At 42.3% G+C, this 26,278-nt stretch overlaps 1 protein-coding gene across 2 annotated transcripts in view; it reads right to left on the bottom strand.

Annotated features, from left to right (window-relative positions):
• The window catches only part of RASA3 (RAS p21 protein activator 3), a 198,070-nt gene that overhangs the window by 104,720 nt on the left and 67,072 nt on the right, over window positions 1–26,278 (bottom strand). For both annotated transcript variants that reach the window (XM_019529614.1, XM_019529615.1), the window contains exon 3: window positions 8,934–9,037. In XM_019529614.1, coding sequence (XP_019385159.1) covers window positions 8,934–9,037 — 104 coding nt within the window. The remainder of the gene's footprint in view (window positions 1–8,933; window positions 9,038–26,278) is intronic.

Genomic DNA, 26,278 nt, shown 5'->3' with positions numbered 1-26,278 from the left:
AAAAAGCCCACCTCCCCAATTTCTATGGCACAGTACTTAATGACCTTGTTTTCTTCTTATAACTCAACAATTCTTTAACCTAACTTGCAATGTGTATAAACTTACCCAACTAGCTTTATAAAGCTGAAGTTCAGGCTGCTGCATAACAGAGCCTAATGTCCCCAATAACATCTGTGGACACACAGAAAATGACAGTTTGTCAGAGAGGAACAGAAGCCCTCTCTGCATTTCCCAGTTCTTCCTGGCAGCCCAATGGAGCAAACTTAAGGCTTCTTCAGTTGTATTAAAGAAAACATTATGTAACTGTAATATAGTACCATAATGCAGCTTCTTTAAAAAAAGTTAGAAGCAGGGGTTTTTTTAGATGAAAGAATAAGAGTTGGCAAAAAGTGCTGTGGATGAAAGGGATGCACAACTTATCAGTGTGTGTCTTTTTACATCCATCTCACACATACACATCCCTTGCTACCACCACATTCCTCCAGCCACATAACCACAATCTTACCTCTCGTCTGTCACTAGACTTCCAACACTTCCTTTACCAAAACACAAGTGTGGATATATCAAAATTGCAGAGTAGCTGGGTCTAAGCTCCTCAGCATATATGCCTGGATTTGCAAAACCTGTACATGAACATGTGCATAGCAGCCATGTGTGTCCCAGGCCCACCATACAATCATTAGTGCTGGTACTATGAAAGGTGGGTGCTAGAATTTCTGACACCAACCAGGGCTGTAAGTGCTTCACTAACTCTGGGAATGGTTTGTGTGGCGAGGTGTGTTGGAAATAAAAAGTGTCTATCCTTTCCCAACCCTGTGCCTATAGTCCAGTACATTAAAGCTGAGGCACAGGCTGGTACTGAACATTCCTCACTTCTGTCTATTCCAGCTGGTATCTCACCACGGATCCAGCATGCAAGTGGATGAGCTATTCCTGAAAGTGTTCCTGTTCTTATCCTGAAATTCTGTGGGAATACTGTGAACATGGAATAGCTGCCCATTCCAGGTCACAAGTGATCCAGTTTGGAGAGCACAGAACAGAGTCCCCAGTTGCTAGAGATGGAGTGGGATATGGGGACTGCAGCCTGCTTCCATCATGTTGGGCAGCCACTCTGACTCCCTTTGCTGCTCTCCCTCTTGCCCCTTCATTCTCTGTTCATGTGTGAAACACTATGCAACCACATTTTGCTCCCTCTTGATTTTTGTTCTTAAGTTTGTTGGAAAAGGAGAAGGATTTAGAAACAAACCAGACCTGCTCCCGGAATTTTAGATATCTGGATTTAGACATCATTTTAGACCAGGGAAACCTTTACAAGATTCTTGAGTGGCCTGACTGGAACACAGTGCAACTTTTCCAGTTTACAGGGACTTCCATAATTATCTGTGCAAAAAGACTCTTGACACCTTCTGGCTGAACAGCATACCAAAGAATGGAGGAGTTTTGTTAGATACAAGAGTGGCTCCTGGAAATCTGTCCTGCTTAAGAATCTCACAGTGTATCTTGCATTTCCGATATGTGAAAAATCCTCAACTTCATCAGACAGAAGCAGTAGAAAAATTGGGGGAACAGTGATGGGATGTAAATTAGTATGCAGAGGTTTAATGACACCAGAACTAGTTTCTCCCTGCTCCTGCACAAAATACAACAGACAGCACCAGGAAGCTTGTTACTGCTACTGCCAACCAAAAGCACAACTGTATGCCCACTGATAGGACAGAGCAGCATGTCTTGAAATATGCTCTCTCTGTTATACTAATTTTGATTCATATGTATATGACCACTTTAAATGTATTAGGAATAAATCTCTAACTGAACATTTAAGTCCCCTCCCCCACAAACCTCACCCCCAACTTAGAATCCACCCATGGAATGGACTGCAGCAGAGAACAGATGACCAGGGAAATGGCCTTGCATTCACCTTCAATTTCTAAAGCTGCTCCCATCACACAACAGCCTTTAAAACCATAATTTTATTGGACAGGAGCCAGAAGTCTCTGCTACTTTATGCTGCAGCTTCCCCCATAACAACAAGGATGTTCACAGCCGCTCACTCGGCTGCAGATCAGGCACTACATCCTTTCCTGGCTATTTCATGAAGTATAGTCTCAAATGTTCCCTAATCCATCCAACTAAATGGCTTGCTCCATGACAAATTCCACACCAAGACTTGTCTGTACAAGAGACTTCCTACACAACTCAGCAACTAGAGTCTCACTCTAGTGCCATCCCCAGCTCCTCTATCTCCAGTCTGGAAAAAATTAGACCTTTTACCTCCAAAGCCTGTCATGCAGAATTAAGGCCTCTGCACTTGTTGAGATTGTGAGCATCCAGACTATTGGTAGTGACAGCAGGTAGACGGGTTCTTTACTTTTTTCCTTCTTTGCAGTACATGCTTTTGAAATGTTTCATGATGATGATGAAGCAAGTGCTGCCACACTCGTATGTTGGAAGCATGAGGGCAAGAAAGCCAGTAACAGGTAGAATGGTCAATGTCAATAAGACTTTGGGCTCCCAAAGGAGTAAGGGCAGTCATAGATGATGTGGTCGGCCATCTGAGCTTGAGCACCACAGGCCAACCCAGTCAGTCAGAGTCATTGGAGAGGCCCCAAGAGTGTGTGCTCACTTTAAACTATCCAATGCCTGTTCTGAGATAGTTAAGAGCAGTCCAAGGCCTGCAGAGCAGGCTGACAGTATACAGAGGCTGATACAAGATGATGCATGGCTGCATTCACACCAAAGGTTAACCAGAACTCAGGTGCAACCATTTTGCTGTTTAGCAGGATGCTCTACAGGTTTATTCTAAGCTTGTCTGACTAAGATGATCTGAGTAATGCTGACAGCCTGACTGAATGAACTAACCAGGTGCATGAAAACTGGCATGCATCTTAAGAGGCAAAGAAGTAGGAGGGTCAGAAAACACAGGCCTAATGAACTGTGGCTTCATCATTGGATTTTTGCTGTATCTCACTGCAGCTGACCCCTGTGCTAGTCCTTAAATCAATTTTCCTTAAAGCAAAAGCTGGGCTTTAACTTATATTCAAAGTTCAGCAAGTGAATTTGGTTCAAAACACAAACTCTGGAAAAAGGGTTTTGTGTGAAAACAATTCAGGTAATATGGGTCAAATGAGAACTAACACTGTATCAACACAGGACAGTAACCCTAACATTCATACCTACTAATGTTAGGCTGTTTGCTAAAGAGCATGTTCAAAAGTGTAAGATGAAAGGGCAGAGTTAAGGTTCTGATACGTGATCTGTTAATCAAAGCATGTACCTGTGGGTAGAGAAGAGGGTAAGTATTGTTACAAGGTTGGCTTTTTCATCCTCCTGCTTTATGGCTGTGTAATATAACCTAAATGTTTTACATATCTATTTCATCTAGCAAGCACATATTTCAGAGTTCAAATGGAATCAAATAGACCATACAACAAAGTTATCTCAAGCAAATTCTATTTTATGAAATTGTTTCTCAAGGCTTGTTTTCATGCAATGCAGTCATCTGTTTCCTTTATTTGTATAGTCACGGCTTGCCGCTTCCTACAAGTTATGATGACATCTGTCCAAAGTATGAGAAAGTTGTCTTTAGCTATAGACCTCAATTTCTCCTAATATAGATTCACTGCTTTTGATAGAAGTGTTGAGTTAAGTCTGGGATTTCCTTTTTTATCTTCCTTCTAGCCAAGGCAAGAGTAAGTGTATATCAAGCAGAACTCAAATGTCAGTGACATCTCAAAATAAGGAATACATTGGTTCCTCAGTACTACTCTACATCAGTTCTATAGTTCCACATCTTCTCGGTTTTGGAAGCATACACATGAGAAAAGTACAAGTAGTTCAAACATGCCAACACCAAGTACTTTCCATCTCAAGAAGGAAGAGAGGAACTGAGTTTGTTTGTTCCAGGAGACTGAACAAAATTTCCCATGAATTATGTCATCTGTCTAGAGCAGCAGATTCAGATTAGAATAAACCAAAATCAGAGGTAACAAAGACAAATGTGTTTCTAATTGGCTTTAGTATGCCACAGTTCATCCATGAGGAAGCAGTGGAAAGTAATATGAAGGGAAGGGTGCAACCTGCCAGAACTGGGATGCAGAAGAGTGCATTTTACCTACATACCTCAAAGCCAGCTTTGCAGACACCATGGAGACTGGAATTGCGAATCAGTGGAATCTTACATAGCAGAGAACCATGTATGAGGTCAAACTCCATGAGTACCTTGTCTCACCACTTAAACAGTTTAGGAGATGGTTGTTTTGGACCCATCAAGGACCACCTTCTCACATACACCCCTGGAATACCAACCTAATCTTCCAAACAGTCATATAATACAGTGACAATATTTTAAAAGCTTTAAGAGCTCCTTTTCCACACACAAGAGGACAAGGATTTTCCCACAAGTGTGAAGTCACTCCTCTACCCCAGAGCTCCACAATAAGCAGTATTTTGTTATATCCAAGTTCCCCTCTGTGTATATAGAAATATACACAACCCCCTCCCCACACATACGAACACAAACATGTGCTTAAAATAGAAGTTCTCATGCCAGAGTTATGGGAATAAGTTTCCAAAATAAATACAGTCTTGCAATTACTGTTTCCTGCCACATTTGCGATTAAAGTAGAGAATAATTCATGTAACCAATACTCAGTATGAGCTATGCTTTTAGTGTAATGCTAAATGAACTGAGGTGGCATGTTTCCTGTTTTTGTGTGATCTATATACTCAAGGTCACAGACCTGCATCCTAAGCTGTTTATTACAAACCCATGGGAATACCAGCCTGGGGCCTACAGTGGAGATGGTTCTTGTCAGTTACTCTTTTAGGTACTGGACTAACTTAAAGAAAAAGCCTTCCTCTACAAAGTATTGGCATTACCTGCCCTATTTTATGGTATCTCATTTAATACTTCCACCACATATTAATCAAAACTAAAACAGGAATACACAGTTTCAAAACTAATCAACACATGCATTTTCATAGCTGCTATCTATAATAGTATCACTGTGTCATTACTCTTTTCTTCTGCTACTTGTACCCACCCAGATGCATCTCATTTGCCTAATACAAAGGAGGTTCATTAAGTATCAATAATTTTCCAGATTGACTCTCTGAATCCTTTTCAGATTCAAAATGATAGATGACTATTATTGTATTTCTTACAGGTACCATATCTGGTTTTCTGTGCTCATCACTGATCTGATTCATTTGGAGCACAGTTAACAGGGCTAGGACGAGAAAAAACACATTATTTTAATTTTAAGCAAAGAACAGTTAAGCTAGTTATTCTCTCACAAAACAATGAAGCCTAATGAGAATGGTACTAGGTTTTATTGGTACTAGTAACTTTTCTACTGAAAGCCTCTCACTATGTTTTAAAACCAGTAAATACTGATAGAATACCACACTATGGAAGGCAAAACAAGAATGTGTGAAAGCTAAGAACAGTTTAACAGTCATTTATTACCCATGAAGTGGGCAATAGAAAATGGGCATGCACATACACTCTCTTCATGTTTCAGACTAATTAGGCCCGGCATTTTTATCTATTATGTTTGCATTCCACATTGCTTCCAAGGAACAGTTGTCCACAGCTTTATCGTCAGTTCAGCTAATAAAATCCTAAAAATGACTTAGCAAGTTAACTTTAGGAAAATGCCAATAAAGCAATGAAACATGCAAAACCACAGATGCATTTATCTGTACAATCCTTTCATCCGCCAAAGCAAAAAAAAAACCCAAACAAAAAAAACCCCCAACAACCTTTGTTAACATTAAAAGTTTATCTGCTACATAAATGTGCATCTTTCTGGGTTATTTTTTTGTTGAGAGGCTTAAACAAAGAGGAATAAATATTGTCTGAAGTAACTTTTTTTGCTAACTCATGGCTTTATATTTTCTACACACTGTGGGAACATAACACTTCTACCTTGAATGCTGGAGAATTTGCTATTGCAACTGATCACAAAAAGAAATATATTTCGTATCTGAAGAAGCAAATACTTATTCAAAGCTATAGTCACTCCAACCAAAATAAATATTATAATATAACACTGCCCCACAAACACTAAATTATTATTAAAAACAAATGCTACCAGCCTAACACCTAACCTAGCCTTAACCCTCAAAAATGTAAATCCAACACACACAATATATATATTGTGGACATGAAACGAGTAGTCACATCACAAACTCGGTATACAATGTCTTTGAATCAGGCTCTAGAAAAAAGTCAGTGTAGAACCATGCAACCAACAGGAAATAAAATGCAATATTAAAGTAAAAATGTAGCATCTACAGAAGTAAGATTTCAAAGCTATGGTTCCCTTGACACACACACAGCAAATCTGTAGATCTCAATGAGGAATACACGCTTTGCTAAAAAGTTTGTTGTGGGGAAAGTATATAAAGAGAAAGTAAAAATATACTGTAAAAACACAATACATTTAACATGTTTAATTCTTGTTGAGTGATGTTACCCAGCTATCAGTCTGCCTCTTTATGGTATCTTTACTTCCATATGCAGATTCATCAATTTTTTCTATAAAAAGGTAAGATACCTTAACTTCACAGTTGTTTTTTATATCTTACATGAAAACAAGTTGAGGAACTGAATTATGGTTCCTTTACACCTCTAAACTTTCTTGTATAAATAGCATTTTTCATTGCTATATGTTAATAGAAAGTATTTAACTGTGCAAAGACACGAGTTTGTGAAAGCTGGAACTTGGATAATTTGCTATTTTGTTAATTTAAGAGTGGAGAAACAGAAATAAAACCCACCCACAAAACTCCAGGGGAGAATGACACTAGTACTAGTGGGGACTGTCACTAGTGCCTCCCTTTGGAATAGCTGAGTGCTGCACATTCTTAAATCTGCAATTGTCCAGCTCCTACTCAAGACAACATGGCTTGACACTGACTCTCCAGCCAATTACTGCCCAGTCTCCAACCTCCCTTTCTTGGGGAATGAATGGCTATCCAATAGCTCCAGCCCCCAGCCACTGGAATCCTGGATCCATGTAAGTTTGATTTTTATCCTGGATATAGCACTGAAACCGCAGTTGTGAGAGATGATCTTCATTTGGAGATTAACAGGGGAAACTGTGCCCTGTTGATCTCACCAAACCTTTCAGTGGTCTTTGATCCACTTGACCCTGAGATGCTGTTAAACCATTTACATGGCCTAGTAGGTATTCATGGGACAGCTCTATATTGGTTCTGCTCTTTGTAGTAGGGAAGGTCCCAGAGCACGGTACCCGACATCCCTTTAGGACCTTTCTTGTGAGGCTCCCCATGGGCTTGATTTTCTAGCCCTTCTTAGTCAATGTATTTGATGCTACTGTGAGGGACTGCAGAGATTTGAAGTGAAGTATCATCAGGATTCTGATGACACCCATCTCTACCTCTTTCACCAACTCCATGAGGTGAGAAGCTGTGAAGAAGCCGTGATCCTTTATTTCCAATTCAGATCTGGACACCATCCTCCATGACTTCAATCTCAAGGATTATCGTTACAATGCACTCTCAGTGGAACTGCCCCTGAAGACCACCTAGAAACTGAAGCTGGTGCAAAATGCAGCGACCTGTCTTCTGACAGGGGTGAACTGCCAGGACTTCTAGTGCTCCAGAGTTTGCAACGACTCCTAATAGCTTTCTGGACAGAATTTAAAGGTGCTGGTTTTGACCTAAAAGACTCTAGTCTTGCCCCTATTACCTTCTCCCTCATGCTCCATTACAATTCTTAAGGTCAGCCAAAAGCATTCTCCAGCAAGTCCCATCAATGTGCCAAAACTGCCTGGCAAAACCATGTGGTGTGGTCACTCTCAGCTCCTCATCCCTGAAACTCCTTCCTCCGTAAGGCGTGCCAGAAACCAAGCCTAGACATCTATGAAGATCAGTGTAAGACTTTCCTTTTTGGATAGGTATTTAGCAAACAAAGCTAGACCTGGATATTACTTAGTGTGTTTCTATTTCATGTTTTCTCTGGTTTTTATAGGCATTTTTCCTGTTAAGTTACTCTGTTACTCTGTCCTGTTAAGAGTGAGACCATTGAGAAAGATGGCATATATATTACATTTGCAACATTTATATTAAAATGTTGCAAAGAAGGCTAACAGCATCCTGAGCTGCATTGTCAGAAGTGTTGCTAGCAAGTGAAATTCCCCTCTACTCAGCACTGGTGAAGCCACATATGGAGTACTGTGTTCAGTTTTGCATTCCCCACTATAGAACGGATGTGGACAAGTTGGAAAGTGTCCAGTAGAGGGCAACAAAAATGGTGAGGGGGCTGGGAGAAATGACCTATGAGAGGCTGAGGGAACTGGGCTTATTTAATCTAGAGATGAGGAGACAAAGGGGATTTCATAGCCTTAAGCTACCTGATGGGGGTTACAAAGAGGACGGGGCTAAACTGTTTTCAGTGGTGACAGACGATAGAACAAGGAGCAATGATCTCAAGTTGCTGCAAGGGAAGTTTAAGTTAGATATTAGGAAACAAATTTCTCACTAGGAGGGTAGTAAAACACTGGTAGAGGTTACCCAAAGAGGTGGTGGACTCTGTCCTCGGAGGTTTTCAAGACCTGGCTAGACAAAGCCTTGGCTGGGATGATCTAGTTGGGGATGATCTTGCTTTGAACAGGGGTTATAGACTAGATGACCTCCTGAGGTCCCTTCCAACCCTAATATTCTATGTTGCACAAAAATTTTAATGTGTTTTTTGGTCTTCTGAGATAAAGTATGGTAAAGACCACCAATACACACCCACCTCCCCACACAAAAAATAGATAACTACTTCTCACTGTCATTCTTGCACAAAACAAACCTGAATTCAAAGAGTTGAATATATTCTGATGAGCATGAGAAATACTGAATCTATAAATGAAAAGCTCTAAATAAAAAATACGTTTAATGCCATTTAATAAAACACATACCTATTATGGAATCCCTTCGGAAAACATCTCTATCAAAAATATAAAATGACAGGTGACGAAAACTCCGAGGAATTTCACAGTAAAAATCTTCTCCATAAAAGGGGCTGGACAAAAAAAAACAAAACACAAAACAAGGAGTTAATTTGTATATAATTCACACACCGAATATTGACTATACATGTCTTTAGACTGTGATTATGTGTCTACTGTAAACTTCAGCATCAAGCATTGTACCATTTTGGCATTTCCCATTTCCTATTAAGTACACAAAAAACAAAATTTTCTAGCACGCGACAAGAACAAGATAATATTTTGACTTCAACAGCATACATGGCCCTAATCAAAGATCAGGGCTGGCCTGTGCTAGGTAGTATGCACACACAGGGGATGGAGAGTTCCCTATCAAAACAAGCTTGCAATTTAAGACAAACAACATAACAGAGTGAGACAAAAAAGCAGTGAACAAGTTATTTCCCAATACTGAATTGTTCAATTAAAAAATAAACCTGCAAAATCTCCACCCATCCAACTCTTCTGTTTTCTTCTCCCACAAACCCAACTTCAAACCTGATTAAGACAACCCTTCAGATGTAAACTGGTTTAAAAAAAAAAAAAAAAAAAAAAAATCACACACACTGTACATCTATTTCTATTTGAAATGATATACAGAAAATCACTCAAGGTAGATCAACAACAACAACAAAATCATAGTTTTACAGTTAAATTAGGGCAAAACATATTTTCTCAAAGTGGAAAGCTGCTTAAAGACTAAGCACTTTCCTAGAATCTTACCTGTGTTAATAGAGAAAATATTTTAGATTCCTCATAGTAACTATTTCAGTTTTCCCCTGACCAAATCTATGATTAAGGAATTGCATACAAGAATTGTAAACATCTATCAGCATTATTCGTTCAGTAGCAGGTCTACTGTTCTGCAACAGATTTTTTTTTCTGAAGTGACTTAAATTTCATCCATCCTGATCTGCTGAAGCATGAGTCATACTAACAGATGCAGCAAGCAGTACAGATGTAGACTTAAAAATAAATCTCTAATTCTAATTAACAGGCTAAAAGCCAGTATGGTTACGTGGATTTTTTTCCCCTGATTAAAACAGACTTCCCTATTGTCTCTATCAAGCACAATGTTGGAAGATAGATTCATTAAAGCTACAGCATAAAGAGTCTATAACAACATTATGTTTTAAGATTAAATATTCAGTAAAGGTTATTAATACTTCCTTACATTAACTTTTAATTTTTACTATAATTTGTAAGCATACGACATTTCCTTGGCTTCTATCAGAACACCACTGCAGACATACATTGTTGCTATTATGCACAGCAGAAGTCTTTAGATGGCTGCATACCTACTTTTTAAGGGTGTACGAAACAGGCTGTATTCGATTCGGATTCGACTCGAATCGGGGGACAGTGATTCGATTTGTTGATTTAGATCACTGTCCTGATTTGATTCAGGCAAGTCTGAATCTGAAGATAAACATTTAAAGCTGTGTCTATATCTGAATCATCAAATCTCTCCAATCTGATTCAGAGAAATTAAAGGATCTCTTGATTAGATTCAAATTCAGAGATTTGGTCTCCGAATCGGGCCAAATCTCCAGCAAATAGAATCAGCGACCAAAGCTTCACACAGCCCTACTACTTTTTTCCTCCACTGGGACCTAAAATGAAATATGTCCCTCTTAATGGTTTTCCATATTGCTCTAATGGAGTTAAGGAGTTAACCAGCAAATCTCATGCACTTGATGCAGAATGTACAGGCATTGCAATGTAGCAAAACTTTAGTACTAAATATTGTATTTAGAGAGAACATACTTTCCAAAAGGCAAGTAATGTTATACAAAACTCAATAAAATATTCAAACATAAACTGCAATGTGATGATATACATCTAGCATAAATAGCAGATTAAACCAGAAAAGCACTACTAATATTCAATATGGATCCCAAAGGAACACTTCAGACTATGAAGAATTACATAATTTGGACACTCTCCTACCCCACAGTCCCAGAATTCTAGTTTCTGCATTCATTTATTTTTGTCTGAACCCCCGACTACCTAAAAAGCAGATTTGAATGTGCAATCTCTCACATCCCCAAGGCTTTGGTCTCAGGCTAGATGAACTTAACTACATTAATGTTTCAGTTTAAGTCATTTAATAACTATTAAGTAGTATACTTCACTCAAAGACCAAGTATATTCAAAGATCACAAAATGAACTTTTCATTGGCATTTTTCTTTTAAAATGACAGGACAACATACCCATTTTTCCCCTTTGCCTGGTCTCTCCCAGAAAGGTACCTTACTTGAATTTCAATGCTGCAGTATCCTTTTTAAAAAATTGATACAAGTCAGTAGCATGAACTTGTCTACCAAATTGAAAGCCAATCTAGAATGCTAACATAATGATTCAAGGTGGTCCTAATCCTACAGGCACTTACATATTTATCTTCAGAGAGAATATTTACAGGCATAAAATTAAGAAGATGCCTAAAATCTGGTGCACACGGTGCCAAAACACTGCAGCAAGACCATAAAAAACACCAACGTTTAAGTTGCTTCGTATAAATTCTGCTTGTTTTTTTTTTTGACCTGCTAATGCACCTATCCATAAAAGCTTCTTTCCATCCCATGCATTCTTGATGGATACAGTGAAAATACACAAGCAAAAAAAAACATTCATTCTAACCTTATTAATGATATGATGTCTAATAAATTATCGGTTATGACCCATTTATCCATTAAGATTGCTGGAATTGTACTGGGCTTCTTGAGGATCTAAAAGACGGTACAAAACAAATATGCTTAATGCAGTCTACTCAAATCCGTACTGAAAATGAAGGCAATTCATTTGGTACTAGGGAATAGGCATAGTACTTTGGTCCTAGAATAGAGCTCCAGTAGGACAGTCAAACCATCATCTTCTGTGGTATTTAAGAGTACAAAAGACAACTGAAGGAAGACCACAGGGACATATGCTGAAAACATCTTGGAAGGTAACAACCTGGTGAGTAAACTGGAAAAAGGAAATCTTTTAAGCTCAATTTGCAATGCATGACACTGGAGAGGGGAGAAATGCGAGGGAAGAGGGGAGAAGTGCAAAAGATGAAGCAGCTAGTTATGTGACACTTGAATCCTGCAAGCACTACTAGACAAAGCTTACTAGTATGAGTAGTACTACTAAACTCATTGGTATTCCTCACAATAAGCATTATACTCAATTATGTTTGTAGAATAAGGTTCCTCGTTTACACTTCAGAAACTCGTTTTAGTGGCTTCTTTGGGAACATAAAATTTGACTAATTCAGGAAATACCTTTCAGTCATATTACACTGCTCATTGATAAAAGCAAGTTCTCATGCAGAAAAACAGTAAAGTTTCAACTGCAAGAAAAAACACATTAAATCTAATCTGATTTTTCCCCTCCTCTTTTGCATTGGCAGGGCTGGCTTTGAAAAAAACAATATCTTCTTTCTAAAGAAATCAAAAGGAACCACGCAACTACTTTGAGCTTCCACTTAAATTGCAAGCTTATCCTTCATGTATCCCTTCAAACAGTACCCACTTTGTGTTAAGCTTAGACCTGAGAAGCCAGAGGTCACCAGTCAAACCCCATGATGTATTTCCCAAGCTGAGAGTCTTCTCAAGCATCAGCCTCAGGGCTCTAGAACCCTCTTTCCAAAAAAAGTAAAGAATTTCCCTCCCCCACAAGAGTCAACTGACTCTGTTGGTTATACCAAGTACTTTTATTTAACACAAAAATTAGTTTAAAAAAAAAAGTCAAAAGCAGGAACAGCAATTCCCTTTGTTGTCCATAGGCAACTGACATGGTCTTTAGAAACAAAACTCTAGAATCAACCCAGCTGGAGGTTCAGCAGTCTTTTGGAATTCAATGAGCTCAAACTCAATTTTCAAGGGCTTCCCTTGTACAAGGAGTATAGTCATCATTAGGTGAAAATACGAGAACAGATGTACATTTAAATGTTAGAATAAGCCTCAATATTTGCAAAACTCAAGTGTTTCAGCAAGAAGTGTCAAAATAGCTTCAGATTCTTTAAAGTCTTGCAATGACAGAAAAGGAAATGCCATTTTCAGGAATGGAAGCCACAGAATACCCTTATTAACTTATGAACTTAACTTCTTTTCAGACTAGAAACAAAGGTACTTTCAATTTCAAGTCCTTTGGTTGTACCTAAACCATTTTTTAAATTTCTCCTGTGCATATTTTCATTAATCTGCCTTTAGTTGTATTGTAAGGATAGTTTGTTGACTGGAATTATTCACAGAATTATGGAATTCCTAAGCACACAACTGCTGCACCCAAAAGTTAACAGCAGCAACTCCATGGTTAACATTGAAGCTACTATTCTCATAAACAGCCCAAGTCAGAAAGCACCTAGTCTTAGCACCCCCGACTCAAAAAAATTGACTTGAGTCAAGTTTCACATGCTGTTCACCCAACTGTGAGAAAAGTAGTAGAACAAACTTCAGTGCATCGTGGAACGGAGGTTGATTTTCAGACAGTCAGAAGGACTCGAGATAATTAAGGGAGAATGTGACAGGACATGGAGAAAGGAAAAGGAAACAGCTCTTTTACACCTTCAGTGTATAATGACTTTTTGAAGATTTCGAGTGACCACATTTATAGTTTTGGGAAAACAACAACTCTTCCCATATTCTCCATATTACACTCAGCCTTCATTACCCTCTCCTTCCCACACACACACAAACAAACTAAAAACTTGCCACAATCTGAAGGAGGGAAGGTCCTTTTTCACAGATCTCATGAGGAACTCTTTTCTTGCAGGTTTTTATGCCAATGTACTACTGCAGTGCAATGCACTACTGCATTGTGGGTCTTACCCCTTTTTTCCTTTGTCCAATGATCAACAGGTCATAAATGAAAACTTAATTAAAAAGAGTGGGGGGGGAAGGTACCTAAGCAAATGTCACTGGCTTTTAACATAACTTCCAATTGCTTTAAGTAACCAAGTGTGAGAATATCTGGAAATTAACAAAGTAATCCTTCTCATCTTCTATAACCAAAGAATTTTTCATGCACCCAAACTTCACCCAGTGTCACGTTTCCCATTCAAGAGACTCATTTCTGATTATTTACTATGGCTATAATAAAAAAAAAAGAGAACAAAAAAGAATAGAATATGGGTTGTGCAAATTTTAAGGGGAAGAGAAGTTAAGAGTCAAATTGAGGTATGAAATGCATAGGGCAAGTGTAAGCACTGAAATATATATGGAAATGGAAAACTTAACTTTTAAGTTTTCAAACCCAATTCTCATGATTTGGGTCTCTTAACAAAGCAGCAGAATTTTTTAATTGCTTTTGTGCATCTGCCAAGTGATTCCACAGACGTCTTAATCTTTAAAGCTTCTCATGTACAAAGATCTATTAAAATCATTGCAATGTTCATTGAGAGGAAGAGAGACAGACATTACGAAGTGAACCTCACAGACTACAACCATTTTTTTAGCTTTAGATTATGTTGCAAAACCCTGTACTTATTTCTCAATGCTTGGTGATTTGCAAAAGCAGTCTTGTTTTTATTTTGGCACTAGTACTTCAGTGGATGAAGTGAAAGAGTTGTACGATGAATAATAATGAAACCCGTCAAACCAAACCTCTTTGTGCATGGATTTTCTTTTTTAAAAAGAAAACTGCCTTTGTGCTTCTAAGCGAGGACTATTAACATGCCACAGAGAGCTCCACATCCTCAGAGTATTCCAAAACGTTTAGAAATACTGGATTCATCCTGTTACATGAACTGAAGACCAGAGTTCACATCACAGTGTGAGTTGGAAGCAAAAATAGAATGAATACATCTACAGAAAGGCACTCGCCCATTGCTGAATAACTCAGTATTTGGCTGGTAAAATTAACATTCATACTAAATGACATACATCTCTTTGAAAAAGTGGAGGCAGCAGAAAAATAAAAGGGATCTTTCAAAATATTTGCATGGGCCAGATAATAGATTAGGGTGCATTCAAATTTTGGACCTCTATGGTAACTGGCTCCACAGAGCCACGAGGAAGCATAAGTGAGCAAGCTCATGTAGGAGGAACCAAAGGGAAGCTGATACATTTATTAAGATACATGACATTATCTGTGAAACAGAATTGTGATATTCTTATTAGCAGGAAGCATAGCAACTAAAACACCACATAGACCAGCAGTTCTCAACTAGGGTGCCAGTGAGGTATCAGCAGATAAGCAAATAAGCTAAATAGATAGAGACAGGCTCAGGCTTGCCCCGGCCTGAATGAACTCACACCTGCACTGCCCAGTCCCTCTGCAAGATGGTAAGCACTGTAATATATAAAATTAGTTTTTTAAATTAGGTGTCACTCAATTCACTGAAGTTATGAAGGAGTGCCTCGGTTCTAGTGAGGGGTGGTATTGCCTCGAATCCAAAAAGGTTGGGAATTGCTGATCAAGACCAAAACATGCAACTTAAGCCACTATCAGAGTATAAGACTGCATCATTCACTCTGCCTAAGCCACTTTTTCCTCGCATGTAAATGTACTGTATGTAAAGGGACCTGCCGCCAGTGTTGCATGGTTTCAACTGCATCTACCACAAACAGTGAACTCAAAAATTGTTGCATTTTCTCCACAACCACGCCCAAAGATGATAAAACATTAATACCACATACACCCTTGTTAGCGGTAGACCAGGGTGAGCAAAATACGGCCCATGGGCCACATCTAGCCCACCAACTGACTGGATCCAGTCTGTGGCTGCCCCCACAGTACTCCACATTGGGCCAAGCTACACCCACTCCCACCACTGCCCACTGGCCTGGGTGCCAGCCAGTGCACAGCTTCTGGCAGGGCTCTTCCCAGTGTAGCTGCAGTCGGCTGGGTGCTGCTCTGCTCCCTTAACCTCCAGCAGCAGCTTCTCCTCCTGCTCCTGCCCCTGCTGCACCACTCTGGGTGGGAGGGCAGGGGGTACACATCAGCAGAGCAGCTCCCACTAGAGATGAGGGGAGCAGAGCAGCACCCAGCTGACTGCAGCTGCACTGGGAACAGCCCTGCCAGAAGCTGCAACCGGCCAGGGCCCAGACCAGGGCTGGGCCTGATGGGCATCGGGGATGGGGGGGATGACAGTGTGCTGCAGACGCAGACCAGGCAAGCTCTGCTGCATCCAGTCCCGCCTCCTCCTCCCTCCTCGCACCCCCAGCTGGCTCTCATGCAGCCAGCCCCCTCAGCACACCCCCACCCCTCCCACACCACAGGGTGCGTAGGGAGCAAATCATACCCGCCTCATTCTCGAACACTTCTCCCCACCCACCCAAAGCCCCATAAGGAGTTTTGGAGAGTTGTTGCCCAGGGGAGGCTTCGAGGGTGTCGACCTGGCCCACAACAGAGCTCATCAAAACTCTCTGTGTGGCCCTCAGGCCCAAAAAATTAACCACCCCAGTGTAGATTCATCTAGCTCAGTGAGGTCAGCTGAGCTATGCCAAACACAGCAGTGGAAATATGGTCCATGGCAGTAAGGTTTCTACTGGAAAAAACACAGAAACAGATTCTCAAGCCTGTAAGTATCCAGGCTTGAACAATTATAAAGCATAAGAACCCAAACACATGTTAGTTTTCACATGATACCAAAGAGAAAGAACAAAAAGCACCATGTTTCTCTAAAATGTGTTCCATTCGATCCTCATCCCACTTCATTTCTCTTTTGCAAGCATCCAGAGTCTGTGCTTCTTCCACTTTTACTATGCCAGAAAGTGACAGCAAGTGGATATGCCTGGAAGGCTGAAAGTCTCCCAGTCAACACGAAACCCCATCCTCTGACAACGTCATCTCAACATGCACAGATTCTCCCTTCGCCTTTTCACTGACCATATGTATTTCTGACGTAATTAACTCTACTTTCCCCCAGGTTATCCCAGTCCCCTCAGAAAATAGGAATATGTGCATCTCCCTGTCTGTGTTTGCACCTTCACAACAAAAGCAGAACTCTACTATATATATATATATTTTTTTTTTCAGACATGCTTATAACTGAAGTCTACCTCAGTGCTGAAAAGTTACTAATATGGATCCATATGAGGATATGCAAGGACACGTAGTCTCTTTCACAAAACCCTCCCAGAGTTTTTTCACCATACTTCCTTCCCCACCACAAACATTGCTCCCTTTTTTGGCACTTTCCCAGCTGTGCTACTTCCCCACTGTCCTAGCCACAGAGCCTTCCTTCCCTTTCCACTAATCTATCATAGGTAGCCCAAACTGTTCCCAGGCTCCCCTACTTGCATAGCTTCCCACCTCAAGTATTAATATCCATACTGAAATTAAATGGTGATACAGATTGGTGCTGAATAGCAAAATGTAACCACTGAATAGAGGGTGTGGTGGACAAAGCAAGATGGTCAGAGAGACAGTACACTGAAGAATGAGGTTGTGGGAACTTTTTTACTTTAATATTCTTGACTTTAAAAAAGCTGACTTCAATAAGCTAATGACTTTAGGTAAGTAATGCCCTATGGGATCATGGACTGTAGGAAAAGTGTGGATGAAGAGTGGTTGTTCCTCAAGGACATGATCCTCAGTGCACAGAAGCTGTCCATACCTGTACACAAAAAAGGTGGCACAGGGGCCAGAAGGTCACCTTGACTCAATAGGGAAGTCACAGATCTTCTGAAAAAGAAAAGGGAGGCTTACCAATGGTGGAAGCTAGGAATAGGCCCCAAGGAGATCTATATAAGATTAGCCCACACCTGTAAGGGGCAGATTAGAAAAGCAAAGGCAGTGACCAAATTCAGGTCAGCAACCGAAATCAAGGACAGTAAGAGGAAATGGAAGGAAAACCAGTGGAAGCATGGGACTACTCAATGCATCTGGACATCTGATCACTGACACCAAGGAGAAGACTGTACTCCTGAATGAGTACTTTGCATCTGTATCCCATCAGTCAAAGTGATAGCCTGACGAATGCAAATGACACAGAATAGTCACAGAAGGGATGATCACCTACCAACAGTCAATGAAGAGCTGGACAAAGAACAGCTAGAGAGGCTGAATACCTATATGTCAGCAGGACTTCATGAACTCCACCCGAGAGTGCTGAACGGATTAGCTGAAGTCATCACAGGACTGCTGGAGAACCTCTTTGAAAATTTGTGATGCTCAGGAAAGTTCCCATAAGACTGGAAGATGGCCAATGTTGTGCCCATCTTCAAGAAGGGGAGGAGAGAGGACCCACAGAACTACAGGCTGATTGACTTCAATTGCAGGAAAAATCCTTGAAAAATTCAAAGTGTCCATATGCGATAAGCTAGTAGAAGGCAAAATTCTAAAAGACAGCCAGCATGGCTTTGTTGTGGGTAGGTCATGTTTGACTAACCTCATATCCTCTACAACCAGGTTACTCACCATCTGGATAAGAGAGAGTAGGTCCACATCATTCACTACTTTAGGAAGGCCTTTGACTTGGTGTCTCATGAGGCTCTCAAGGTAAAACTAGGGGACTATAAGCTCAACAATTCAATGGTCAGATGGGTGGGAAATTGGCTGTAGGGTCAGACCCAGAGAGTACTAATAGACGGATCTGTGTCGACCTGAAGGAAGGTAGCCAGTAGGGTCCCCCAAGGTTTGGTACTTGGACCAGCGCTTTTCAACATCTTCAATAATCTAGATGTGGAGGTGAAAAGCACACTAGCAAAGGTCGCCAATGACACTAAGTTGCGTGGAAGTGCAGCCATGCATCAGGGTAGACTGACAATCCAGGAGTACCTAGACAGATTAATTAAATGGGCAGACCAGAACCAGATGCTGTTCAACACTGAGAAGTGTAAAATACTCCATCTAGGGAGGAAAAATCAACAACAAATTTACAGGCTTAGTGGTGCTACACTAGCTAGCACCATGTTCAAAAGGGACCTGGGGGTCATAATTGGCCATAAAATGAATATGAGCCACCACTGTGATGCTACCATTAGCAGGGCAAACGATACATCGGTTGTTGCATACCAGTGTATCTCAAAACAAAACTAAGGAAGTTATTCTCCCTGTCTACTTGGCATTGGTGAAGCCACAGCTGGAATATTGCATCCAGTTCTGGGCACCACAAGAAGGATGTGGAAAAGCTTGAGAGAGTCCAGAGAAGAGCCACTTGTATGATTAGAGGCCTCAAGAGCAAGCCATATGAAGAAAGGATGACACATATGGGACTGTTTAACCTAGAACAGAGAAGATTTCAGGGGGATTTGGTGGCAGCTTACAAATATATCAGGGGAGAGCATCAGGGGCTAGGTGAACAACTATTCACCAAAGCGCCCCGGGGAAAACCAGCAGCAATGGTAATAAACCCTTAGAAGAAGGTTTCAGCCTGGATAGAAGGGAAAACTTCTTACAGTTTGTGACCACGCACTAGAACAGACTCCCAGTGTGGGTGGTGCCTGCAACTACCCTGAAGATCTTCAAAAGGAGACTGGATGCACACCTTGCTGGGGTTATTTACCCCAGCAGTCTTATCTGACTAGAAGAGGGGGCCTGGACCCAGTGATCTCATAAGGTCCCTTCCAGCCCTAAATCTGTAAATTTGCAAATCTGGGAACAATTGAAGGGCCAAAACTCAAAGCACTGCTTATCATATCTAATTCAAGGCTCCTTCTGTACAGCATCTGTGCTGGGTAAGGCTGTCATTTCAGACAGACAAACTGAACACATCAAAACAGGGAAGTAGCTGATGGAAAGATGAGACAGCAACTTTTGGCTTCTCTCCAAAGGAAGGGGAATAACTATCCATTTAAAAACTTTGAGAAGTGGCTTAGGTCCAAGATATTATCAAACATGAGAGGAAAATTTGGAGTTTGGGACTGTTTTTAGCTAAGGAAACACAGAGAAAACTGATAAAAAGAAGCAGTTTTTAAAACATGCCAAGAAAATATTTAAAATAATACTGTGAATTTACTCAGAAAATTTCCACCCCAAAGAGTTCTGTATCCAATTTTTTAAAATACATTTGTTCAGACAAGTGTGAACACAGACAGAAATGTTAGTCTTGTGTTAATTGCAATGCAACTGTAACTGTGGAGTCACTTCAGACTTCATGGTATGTATGCTCTTACACATCAAAGTCTAAAGAAAAAAAACAGACTAAATGTGTAGATAGTTTTTGTTTTCTCCCTTTCATTCAGGCTTTGATTGCTCTGCTTAGGATAAGCAAAAAAGTTCTTATTAAAAGAACTAAACGACCATGGAATCAAGATGTCAGAAATGCCTGACAGTAAGTTTCATTCACAGTGCTTTGGCCTGTATTTATACCTCTGAAATAGATTTAGGGTGATGTCACATTCTATCCATTCTTCACCCGGGATCAGAGAAATTGCCTTGATTTTCTCATTGCAGCTGACACTGCCTTCTAAGCCAATGGAAACATTTAATAGAAACAGCAAAGGCAAAAATCAATTTTAATGCCAACAAACCAAGGAATTTATCCTTGGAGAAGAAATGTGGCTTGGAATGGGTCTGGGATGGGGATAATTTGGAATCTGTCATCTTGGAAGATGGCAAAGGATTGATTTAGTGAAGCATCACAATATTTTTTATATTTGGCAAAAATATTCATCATACATTACTAGCAAAGGCACATGTACACACATGCATGCTTCTGGGCACTATACCCAGAATCACACAGTACATCTGTTGCAAAGCCTAGGAACTGAGCCTTGGTATCCTATTTTCCAGGCTTAATTTGAAGGCCCATAACAATATTTCTGTGAGCCTGGTGACTTGATGAGTACTACATTTTCCTATTAAAAATTGAGAACTGGTGGACTTTGGGGTATGTATCTTACTTCTGGAAGTAAGGTAATACTCTTAAATCACTGTCAAGGACCTAAATCGTTTCTGCCAGCTGGCCTCTCTTGGCATCAAACACAATGTATTGGTCTGATGGCGCCAAATGCTGGAAGAGTCTAAATTCTACTATTAGGACAACTTTGTAGAGCATGACTGGAATAAACTGAGGAATGTAATGTGGGATGATCCTGTAGGTGAAAATACTAAAACTATGAACAAAATTATACTTTGCCATAAGATCACTCAGAATTTTTCCCCTTCTCCAACCTAAGATATTTGAAAAAGCAACACTTGGCTGGAGGGCCGCACCTAGAGAGTGGTGGTGGATGGGTCATTTTTGACCTGGAGGGATGTGGGCAGTGGGGTTCCCCAGGGCTCGGTCCTCAGGCCCGCACTGTTCAACATCTTCATCAGCGACTTGGACGAGGGGGTGAAAACCACCTTGTTCAAATTTGCAGATGACACTAAGATGTGGGCAGAAGTGGGCACACTAGAAGAGAGGGACAGGCTACAAATAGATCTAGACAGGTTACAGACGTAGGCAGATGAGAATAGGATGGGTTTCAATACTCACAAGTGCAAGGTACTGTACCTGGGGAGGAAGAACCAGGCTGGGGAATTCCCTTCTTGTCAGCACAGAGGCAGAAAAGGATCTTGGAGTCACTATTGATTCCAAGATGAACATGGGCCGCCAATGCAGGGATGCGGTCAGGAAGGCCAACCGCACCTTGTCATGAATCCGTAGATGCATCACGAGCAGGTGCAAGGAGGTGATCCTCCCCCTCTATGTGACACTGGTCAGGCCGCAGTTGAAGTACTGTGTCCAGTTCTGGGCGCCCCACTTCAGGAGGGATGTGGACAACATGGAGAGGATCCAGAGGAGGGCGCCTCACATGATCAGGTGGGCAGCAGGGCAGGCCCTACAAGGAGAGGCTACGGGACCTGAATCTGTTCAGCCTCCACAAGAGAAGGCTGAGAGGGGATCTGATGGCTGTCTATAAACTTGCCAAAGGGGACCAGGAGGCAATGGGAGAGTCCCTGTTCCTCCAAGCACTACTGGGAGTAACAAGGAATAATGGCCATAAGTTGACAGACAGTAGATTCAGGCTAGACATCAGGAGGCGCTACTTCACAGTCAGGGTAGCTAGGACCTGGAACCAACTTCCAAGAGAAGTGGTGCTCATTCCTACCCTGGGGGTCCTCAAAAGGAGGCTAGATAATCACCTAGCTGGGGTCGTTTGACCCCAGCATTCTTTCCTGCCCATGGCAGGGGGTCGAATCTGCTCGGATCCTTTCTGACTCTACCACCTATGAAACACTGATACATTTTGTATAAACTGGTAGTGAGTAATTCTCAACCAGGGTACCCAGCACCCTAGGGTGCTGAGATCCTTTAAGGGTGTAAAAGGTATTGTTAGATGTGCAAACACCTACATGAGTCACAGGATAACCCCAGACAGTCCAAATAGGAATCCATAGCGTCAAAAACATTTTGACCAGTTGTGATCTTCTTGAGTTCTCTGGAATGGAAAAATTGCTCTATTTTAATCACAGTAAAAAATGGGTAAACATTAGTTTTTGAAATAGTGTGCTGATAAATTGACAATGTTATGGATGGGTGTCATAAGTCTAAAAAGGTTGAGAACCAATGAACTAGTCAGACTAAGTTCTCTAGCTTTCAGATAGAGAAGCTTGACCTGTATAAGCCAATGCTATTTTCAGGAGTTACTTGGCACCAGTTTTTAGCAGATTCTAGTAAAATTATATGCTCTTCCTGTCATAGCTCATAGTTTTTAACCAGAACCAAAACTCAGTGCACTTTTTTCCACTGCTTTATTTAATACATGTTTATTGGATTGCCTTATTGCAATTGAAGCCCCACCATGTGCAACCCACCACAAATACACACAAAAGATGTAGACATGCCTGTCTGGGAGTTGCCCAGACTGGGAGACCCCGGGAAGCCCTTTACCCCAGAGCCAGGGGGGTGGAGTGAGCACTTACCCGCTACAGGTCCCCGGACGGCCCGGCCCACTTAAAGGATGGGCCAGAGTCAAGCCCGGGGAGGAGAGCTGCAGGACCGGAAGTGCCGGGACAGACGGCAGCGGCCGAGAGGACAGCTGCGGGACCGGAAGCGCCGGGACAGACGGCGGCGGCCGGCAGGAGAGCTGCGGGACCGGTGATGCCGGGGCGGACGTCAGTGACTGGCGGGAAAGCGGAGGGGTGGATCCACGCCGCCCGGCATGGCACCCGGACGTTCTGGGGCAGCGGTAAGGCACCCCGGGGGCAAACCGTGGAGGAGCCGGGGTCCAGCGGAGAGGCAGCTGTCGAGAGGGTGCAAGAGCACCAGGTTCTGGTGGGGGAAGGGCAGAGGAGAGCCTTGGAACCCACTGAGGTGCAAGGACCTCAGAAGGCGACTCCACTGAGAGAGGCCGGAGGAGGGGCACGAGGCCCTTCACTCGAAGAGGCACAGGCGGCAGGACCAGACTTGGAGGAGGAGACGGGCAGAACTCCCCGCACAAAGTCCGGAAGCCTCTGGGGCGTCGTTCCCCAACACTTCTGGTAGGATTAGATTGACTGTGACTTATAGAGTGGGCAGGACGTTATACGGAGGCACGGGCGAGGGTGTAGGGGTGGAGGAGCCCTCAATAAGCACAGGGACCACCAGTCCCAATTTTGGACAATTTTGTACGCGCCGTACACAAGTCCACTGAACCGTGGAAAACATCAAAGTCGTGGCAGGCGAGCTCAGCGCGTGCAGACGGAGAAAGAAAAGGGATTGGCTAGGAAAATAATGGACCTATGAGTAACATGGCCGGACGATAGATAGACTCATTCACCTCTTATTTATGCCTCTTATTTAGATGGTATGCTTTTTGAGACTAGGCCTCTTCTACTATGCATTTGTACCAATTAGAACAATGGGGACTGATTTTAGTTGGCACTGCCACCACCACTTCCTCCTTCCTCCCACCATGAATGTACCATTCCAAGACCAATAGCTAAAAATGCACTGAGTTACTGATTAGACAAGATAATGCATTTCATCTATGCTTCAATTTTGCACTTCTTTACATAAAGACATTTATGGATACATAAAAACCCAGAAATTATACGGACTATCAGTGCAAGGAAGTATGAATTATAAATAGGGACCTATCCACGTTGTGGCAAGAGAAAGCAACTTTTGTGGCCCAAAGATCCAATTTCATTGTCATTACATGCCAGCCCCACCCCTTGGCACTGACTGGCAGAGAGGCCCCAGGGGGAAGAGGCACAAGGGGCAGCCACCATCTTGCTGCCCTGCCAGCTGGCACCTTCCCTTCCAGGTCAGGCTGTGAGGCTGGGCTGAAGCAGCAGCAAGGAACACTGTCTTCCACTGAAGAGCCAGCATTTTATTTATTTTCCTTATTGGTTGATATCCTAGGAAATTGCAGCCAATGCCACTTTTCACAGCATTTGCCATGGAAATTGTAATACTGCAATTTAAGTAGGTCCCTTATTATAAGACACTTTCAGGGTCATTCAGCATATACTGTATTTACTCAAATAGAAGACAACCCTGATTATAAGATGATCCCCCAATAATCAGATTCTGTATATAGAAAATTTATAAATTTGTTATAATTTTACAGGTACAGAATGTAATTATTGAGGTTTCCCTTGAATTGGTCACCCTCTCACTGCTGTACCAGGGAAAAAAAGTCTGGAGGGCAGGTAGCCCCTTTCTGCTCTGCTGCTCCCCCTAATTTCTCTCCCAGTAATCCCTTCCAACTCTCCTTACCATCAGACCCTGCTCTCCCTCAGCACATGGAATTGAGGAGCAAACCTGAAAACAATGACCTTGAGTTTACACATGCTGGAGCAATTTGCATATAGTACCCACACACGTGGGTCATCCAGAATTGATACACGTTATATTTTTTTGAGACTGAGTAGTTTTTACACAGGTACTCCATGAACACATATCTGACCAGCACTTTGGCAGTTAGTTATATGCAATACAAATTATGCATTATATTCATCTAAAGTTAAAGGCTTGTGATTTACCACAGCTCGTTGGGCTGTCGGCCAGTAGAAAGGGTCTCCCTTTGCCAGGATGATTAATAGGGAGCACAGCTTGAGATGGCACCAGCTCAATACAGCTGGCATCACTGGATGACAGGAGGCAGAGGCCACGCAGGGCAAGGAGGGACAGCCTGTGAGCAGGCCAGAGGGAATCTCCCCTTCTTTTGGCCTCCATGCTGAGCCTTCAACACCAGACGCCAGTGTATGGGTGGGGTAACATTGCACAATACCATGCCAACAGACAGGGCAGCCTGGGCCTCACCACAGCCAACAGGTCACTCAAGCCACAGTGACCTATAGAGAGTTAGAGGGTCCTGTTACTTTAAGGGTGAAGGAGCAGGAGAGAGAGCCCCAAGATGGGAAAATCAGCCCATTATAAACAGCCAGGGAACAGGTACCTGGGGGTACCTGTTACAAACTAGTATTACAGCAGAGGCCTGAAGCAGTAAGTTTCCCTGGGGCTGAGCTGGCAAGCTAAATCAGAAAACAACTGCAGCAGCTCAGGGAGGCATAGGACCAAAATGGGGCATGGCTTCCAGCCATACAAACCCAGGGCTTGAGCCAGAGCAGTTAGTCTGGCTCTGGGAGCTGCCAAGGGAAGAGCTCCAGGGGAGGAGAGCTGCAGAGGAGCTCCTGGCCAATGCCTAAACTACCCTGGGAGTAATGCAAGTAGAAGGTTGCAGACTTACAGGGAAAGAGGACTCAGGGTAGAAGAGAGCTGCATGATACAGTACAAGAGCTTGGGGTTTGTGTTTAGACCCAAGTTGGAAGGTGTGTGATAACCAGAGGGTTTATTCCGAGTTAGAGATTTACACTGGTGGTTTGGGTGGCATTAAAAAGTGTGGTTTTTGGAGGTCCCATTAGTGCCTGGGAGGTGGCATGTGACCACCTTGCACCCTGCCAGGGGTCAGACTCAAGGCACAGACCATGGGGGGGGGGGGGGGGTTAAGAGGTGGCTGGGGAGCCCAGTGTGGTCTGAGAAGGAGGGAGTCCAGAGAGGGGCAGAGCTTGGGACCAGTGGGCCTGGAGCCCAAGAAGGAAGGAGAAAACCCAGAGAGGGACAGGAGTCCAAGAAGGACAGAAAGTTAAGGGCCTGTGGGAGGTAAACAGGGCCAGGGATCCCACAGCCTGAGCAGGGCAGAGAGGAAGGCCCCAGAGGGCAGGATAAGGGGATGGAGCCCAGAAGTTAAGTCCAGGACAGTAGGCCTTGGCCTAGAGACCAGCTAGAGGAAAGACACTCTTGGCAACAGTTTAATGACAGATCATGTATTTAACAAGGTTTCCATGTATGCATTTATAAGACAAGCGTCTTTTTCTGCCTATGCCAATTGCAGGGGGGACATCATGTTGTATTCAGGTAAATACAGTTCTGGGTGCCACACTTCAGGAGGGATGTGGATAGCATGGAGAGGGTCCATAGGAGGGCCAC

The sequence above is a fragment of the Crocodylus porosus genome, unplaced genomic scaffold, assembly GCF_001723895.1.
Source record: "Crocodylus porosus isolate Cpor-Errol unplaced genomic scaffold, CroPor_comp1, whole genome shotgun sequence".
Taxonomy (NCBI): Eukaryota; Metazoa; Chordata; order Crocodylia; family Crocodylidae; genus Crocodylus; species Crocodylus porosus.
The sequence above is the reverse complement of the archived record's forward strand: the minus strand, read 5'-3'. Positions and strand labels throughout refer to the sequence as shown.